At 38.8% G+C, this 6,515-nt stretch overlaps 1 protein-coding gene across 1 annotated transcript in view; it reads right to left on the bottom strand.

Moving 5' to 3' along the window:
- Positions 1-4: 4 nt before the first annotated feature.
- The window catches only part of LOC135703577 (protein unc-13 homolog 4B-like), a 30,773-nt gene continuing 24,262 nt past the window's right edge, over positions 5-6,515 (bottom strand). Inside the window, exons 8-11 of the mRNA XM_065224825.1 lie at positions 3,481-3,969; positions 2,991-3,421; positions 440-639; positions 5-369 (exon numbers count right to left, since the gene is read on the bottom strand). Coding sequence (XP_065080897.1) covers positions 245-369; positions 440-639; positions 2,991-3,421; positions 3,481-3,969 — 1,245 coding nt within the window. The 3' untranslated portion in view covers positions 5-244. The remainder of the gene's footprint in view (positions 370-439; positions 640-2,990; positions 3,422-3,480; positions 3,970-6,515) is intronic.

The raw sequence follows: 6,515 nt of genomic DNA, 5'->3' as shown, positions 1-6,515 counted from the left end.
TTTGAGCTCAATTTAATCAGATTCGTGAAAACTCATAGACTGGGTAAATTCTGACTCAATTATGAGTAAATTACAAGTATATATGATGAAGAAATTTCGCTCAAATATTTGAGTAAAGTTTCACTTTGCCGTTTTTGCGAATTTGAGTAACCGGATCTTAAATGTAACTATGAATAGTAGTTATCATTATCGTTGTAATTGTGAAAGTAAATGCATTAAAATATCCGACAAACATTTGGCAGTGTTAGTAAATGCTTAACACACTGCCAGTGTAGGCAGCCCTGCCAAGTTTCTGTTTGAGCTTTTTGAAAAATTGAACTGCTTCTTTGTCACTTTGTCGGTATTCGAGAACCGGGATGCAGTCAGAACCTAAACAAGGGCAAGAAATGCAACAAATGTCGTTGAAGAAAAACAAACATAGACATATTTATTTACATACCTATATTTTCCGGTAGAGTTATGAACAACTGTTGCACCTCGATGCTTTGGATTTCACGTTCCGAGCTTATGACCGGAATACTGTCCAATCGCACGAAGCATTCACCAACGTGCCTTTGGGTGAGACCGAGCATTTCAGATACTTTAAGGTTGAATGCGATGAGAGCGTCTGGGATTTCTCGTTGTTCTTGCGAAAGTTTTCTGAAATAATCGGTGGAAAGTCGATTCATTAGGAATGAATTGGGCAATTCAGCAGAGATCTCATCCCTGGTCTAATCTAACAATTTTGTAAATGTCGATTCATTAGGAATGTATTGGGCAATTCAGCAGAGATCTCATCCCTGGTCTAATCTAACAATTTTGAATATCTTTTTCACCTTAACCTGGAACTGGAACTGTACCCATGGGTTCTCAGCAAATCTCCTTTTGTAGAATAGAATAGTTTTTTTTTGGATTTTAACCTCCATGGAGTGGTTAGTTAAAATCAGGAAAAGAAAACAAATTGATGGGAATTATTATAAAGATGAGAATCTTACTGAGGATTCAAACTATTCAGTTCGATTGTATGGTAAATACTTGGGAGCAGTGTTGAGATTTGTCATTGTCATTGACAGACTTTTGCGCGATATTGTTTTTGACATAGTCACTGACAGACTGAACCTGAAAAAAACCTTCGTCAAAATCTTATTCATTTTTTCGTCAATGACAAAAATTCACCTGTTATGACAAAGTGTAATTTCGTGCATTCTGTGTTACATTATTGTTATCCAAGCAGTTCAGGACGTAGATGCTTGTTCATTTTAACCAACCTGGCCTATACAACGTGTGGAGATCTAGCCCTGACGTATGTGTTGGTAGAGGGAAAAATGTAAACTTTGTGGGAGATCATGGTGACGACGTTATAAAACTGGAAAGCAATTTTGCGAAATAAGAAGGAAAACAAATCCTAGCAATTTTTGTATGATGATTTTGCTTGCTCGTATTCTTTTGTTAAGTCGCCGGGAAATATCAGCTGGCGATTTGGTTTTTTTAGATAACTCCTTACTTGAAAACAGGCAAAAACTCACAAACAGACTGCTTTTTCATGGTATACAGTGTGATAAATTAATAAATTATCTTAACATTTAGTAGCAGACCATTCATAAATTTTGGTAGTCTAAATAAATTATAAAATCCATATTAAATTTCCTATGCAAGCGCCGATCGAAACAAACGTTATTACGTCACTACAAGGGTGATTGAGTGACCGAAGGAAACGAATCGTGCGAAGCGGAATGAAAGCCGAATGAAAAACGAAGTGCACCAATACATTCAGGCCTACAATTCCACACCTTTTATAGACCAGGTTGCATTTTAACGGCTCCATGTAATTGTTTTGCTAAAGTCAATTAATTTCGTTACACATTTAGTTAATAAAAAAATCTACACATGTTCGTCACTGACAGCATTGTCACTGACAATTGGTATGGTTTGCCTTGACGATGATCGTTAGCTCAAATGAGTGACCAAAGTAGAATTCTGAATTCATCGTGTATTGTTGAAATTTTGTATCACTGCTTGGGAGTTTAAAATTTGAAGAATCTTCTTAAATCTAAGGTCTGATGTCTTCAACGCATTTGCGTGTAGAGTTCTGCGTAACGGAGCCTTGTACGACCTTATTAGGGTCGTCGCTGGTGTGAGGCAAGGATATATACCTGCTATCACCACTATAGTTCATTTTCGTACTCGCTTTGGCAGCCTATCACTATGGGGCAAGCACCTTAAGGTGTTTCCTTGCAGAGACCATTTTTCGATCATGCCTTGCAATTTCAAGAGCACACAACTCAAGACCTACGAGGTTTATACATCTGCAAATTTCAAACATAGCTTGCTTCTACGCAGCGAACAACAAGTAGTAGTTTCAGCTATGTGCATTCACAGAAATCTTATTATTTTTACATGTGAAATTGCGAAGTGTAACACGAAAAAGGACGCTTCAGGGAATCACCTGAACGAATTCGATTTAGCTGATCAGTTTCATTTTCGTAATGGGCTGTGATGTCGACTTGAAGAAGCAAGGCTGGGATGTTGACTTGAAGAAGTATTGTAAGTAATATGTAATAAAACATTCTTGAACATTCACCCCTACCAAACAGACTTAGCGATCCGTGGCGGTTCTATAGTATGGGCTACGCTGTCAATTAAAAAGCCGTATCGAACAAAACATATTGTGCTTAGAAAATGAATCTCTTTCAGATAACGTGCAAATTTATCAAAATTAAAGAACTCACTTCATCTTCAGATTTTTCTGATCGATCACTTTACTGACTGTTAGGTATAAAGCCTACCATAATCGCAAAATGAAAGTATCCTTCTTATGAGTAATGAGTGCTCACAGGCATTCGATTGAAAAACTGGGTGAATATTTTAAGGAATTTCCCATGTTTTTTTTTTTAAAGATTCATCCGTCTAAATTAAATTTAATGAGATTCATTGCTAAAACATCCCTAGACTTCTAAACAAATGTTGAATATATTGAATAGATAGTGCTAAACAACCAGAGTGCTACTTACAGTGTGAACTTCTCATTGTACGTAGGCGAGTGATTTTTGGACTTGGATCGCGTTTTGGGCATCTGGAGATTGGAGTACTTATAGCCGGGCACAAGGTTAATTTTAACATAAGAATCACAATTGCCTTTATAGTCCGGCGGGAGTTTTATACTTTCAGCGGAAATTATTTGAATTTCCAGATTATCGTTGCGAATGCAACATCTCACGGTGAGTATTCCCCGGTCCGGTTCGTCAAGAAGTGCCTGGGCATCCATGCAAGCAAGATAGTAATGGTGTATTAAATCACGAGTACTGCTACTGTACAACCTCATTTGTTTCTCGAGGGAAAACAATTTTTCCCGCAGTTCTATGTCATTCTGAAGCTGCTGCGATTCCGGTATCGTTTCATAAAAGTCCTTCAGGTTTGAAAACGTTTGTATCGGTGTTTTTGTCTGATAAATGCAAAGAAATTAAAAAATATAATAACTGTACCTAATTAGATATGACTTACCCCAATCAACGTATTCATCGTTTTCTCAAACTCCGCCGTTAGTTGGCTCCATAAGGAGTTCTCCACTAGCTTCATATCATCACCATGCAGGTCTTCTCTGATCACAGCCGCGGATTGTGCAGTGAAATTTTCCACGTCTCGTCTTATCGGATCAAACTTAACCAGCGAATCACGCATACTAATTTTGATGGCCGACATGCAGTGATCCGTCAGGAGATTTAACGTTTTAGTCTTCCAACTGCTCAGACCCTTGATGGGAAGCATCTGCTCCGAGGCTTCGTTGGCATTGAGGTCCACTTGTTGGTACCCGAGCACATCGGGCAAGGAAGTCAGTACATCGATCAGTATCGACAAGTTAGAGTTGACCAATGCACATTTCCTCATCAGGTCAAGCGTAGCTGGAAGATCTGCATGTTTCCGGTTGTTCTCTGGGTGATGCAATTTGGTCGATATGCGATCAGCGTAGTAGATGCAGCAGCTGCAGATGTCCTGGGGATGTTTGATAGAGGTTAGTTTAAATCTCTCTTCTACGCTTGAATTAACATTTTATTGTAATTAATGACAGTGCATAATTTTAAATTAATGACTTTTTAACAACTGAAAGATCAAAATATCAAATGAAAGGTAGGAAAAATTATATTGTATTGAAAAACATCGAATGTATTTGTTTTTAATGGTTTTCATGGTTTGAGGGCGTCGTCGTCGTCGATACTGAGGCATGGAGGTCCAGCCTGGTTTGCAGTGCTGAAAACCAAGCAGAACCAAAGGAAACTGATCAGTACGTTCCGGCTCATGGCCATGCGAGTCATGAGGACGTACAGAACCATGTCGTCCGAAGCAGTATGCGTTATCGCCGGAATGATCCTTATCGGCATCGCCCTGGTTGAGGACAGCGAGTGCCACAGGCGGTGAGAAGCCGGAAGAGTACGGAAAGTTGTGAGAGGCCGCTCTGTCCGGAGTGTGGCAATGTCGATGAAACGCCGGAGCACGTGGTCTTCGAATGTCCAAGGTTCGAGACAGTGCGAAGGGAGATGCCAGTCCTTAACGTGGATAATGTCGTCGATTAAATGTGTCGAGAGGAGAGCACTTGGAATTTCGACAACATATCAGTCACGCAGATTATGTCGGTGCTGCAGCGTAAATGGAGAGATGAGCAGCAATCTAGCAACGCTAGCTAGCACTAAGAGTTTTAGTGGAACTGCACCAGGCAACTAGTAGATACCACACAATACCAAATACACTACAGGCCAGGCTTTTGAAGCTTTCCTGATGTTTTAAGTAAATGTCCTAGATTGATTTCGATATTTGTTTCGAGTCTTAAACTACGACATATATTCGAGATTTGTGCATTATAAAATTTTTCATGATTCTAGATTAAGAAAAAGTGATTTCGACGCGTGGCGTTGAATATTGTTCTCCAGTACACAGCGAGCTGCAGCCCACATGAGCGTCCATTCATCGAAGATGGAGGAAGAAGCCGCACCGCTCTGATCGGAATCAGTAGCTCTTGATTAGTCGCTGTGGATCATCTATGCCAACATACAATACATACAGCTATGCGTTCCTAACAACATACAGCTCACCAGCCTCATCTGTGTTGAACACCCTAATAGCTTAGCATTAGTCAACCATCACGACTAAACGGTCCTTTTCTGGACCACCATAAATTTTTTAGAGTAATTTCTGGACATTTCTCAATCTAACATACCATGTATTTTGAATGCAATTTCAAAAACCAAAGTCGGTCGCGGCATGAAAGTGGTTGTGATGATGGATTTTAATTCTTAATATGCCAATCGATAGGAAATTTTTCTACGAATCTGTAAAGTTTAAGACTTTACCATTTTTCAAAATGTCACTATTGAAAATTACAAAAATGTGCAACTGTTGCTATGATAAGTTAAATTATTACCGATTGCCTGCGAAAAGCGTTTTCCCTAACACAGATTTCAAAATTAAATTCCATCTGGTCTCACCGAACGGTTTTGAAGTGGTACAATAACCAAATACCGCATGACCTTGTCAATTAACCAGAAACATTTCGAATTAAGGTAAGGTTTTCTCCAAGACGCTAGAAAAAAGAAAAAAATCTTGAATTTACATTGTTGAACGCGAATGGAAAATTTTAGCAAGAAGTTCTTCCAATTATTTTTTGTCTTTTTTATTATCTATTAAATAAACCAAAAATTCCGTGCGTTTTGTGCATGCGTAGATTTTTCATCAAAGGCGTGTGGTTTCCCTAACACAGTCGCCGAATATTGATACAGATCTTGTAATCCTACGTCAAATTTACGGTCGTGTCTTGAGTACAACCTCATACAACCTCAATCTTTATTATTTAAATGACGGCATTCTGAAATGCAGCCCACGGAATTCGGCTAGCTAAAAAAAATCCCTTTTCCGCGCATGAGATTTTCTATTGTAATTCACTTTATATGCATGTTTCAATTCAAATTATTGTTCAAATCCTTTAAACACACCTTTCCATAAAGGAGCGCAGCATATTTCAAAAATAATCACGCTTTTGAAACGAAAACACTTTTTTGTTTGCTACGCGCATTTGCAAATTTTTTTCTCTACAAAAAACAAAACAGCGGCGCAGGTAGTGTAGTGGTAAGCGTGATTACCTCTCACTCCAGCAGGCCTGTGTTCAATCCCAGTCGGCGCCGCCGGGATGTTCTGAGGCATAACATCTCCGATCACGCCTTCCTTCGTTGGTCCCCGGACAGGGGAAGTAAAGCCGTTGGTCCCCGGTTCATGAGTTGATGAGTCGATAGGTAGGGTCCAGATGTGGGAGCTGCCTCCCTGCTCAAGTAACAATTCTGCAATCATTTGGCATCCACTCTGATTTATGATGGTTTTATAATGGTAATGAATAATTTATTTAGTTTAAATACAGTTTAAAGGTTTTAAAAACCTTTTACATTCTGGCGAGAAGTCAAAAACTGTCTTGTTTTAAAATTAAATTTAAAGTAGTTTTCAATCCCACCATAAAACTGTTCTAAAAATCAATCATAAACTTCATTAGTATTTTT

The sequence above is a fragment of the Ochlerotatus camptorhynchus genome, unplaced genomic scaffold, assembly GCF_037179485.1.
Source record: "Ochlerotatus camptorhynchus isolate MF236.1 unplaced genomic scaffold, CSIRO-AGI_Acam_v1.1 ptg000216l, whole genome shotgun sequence".
NCBI lineage: Eukaryota > Metazoa > Arthropoda > Insecta > Diptera > Culicidae > Ochlerotatus > Ochlerotatus camptorhynchus.
Note: the sequence above shows the minus strand (reverse complement) of the source record. Positions and strands in the feature narration are given on the sequence as shown.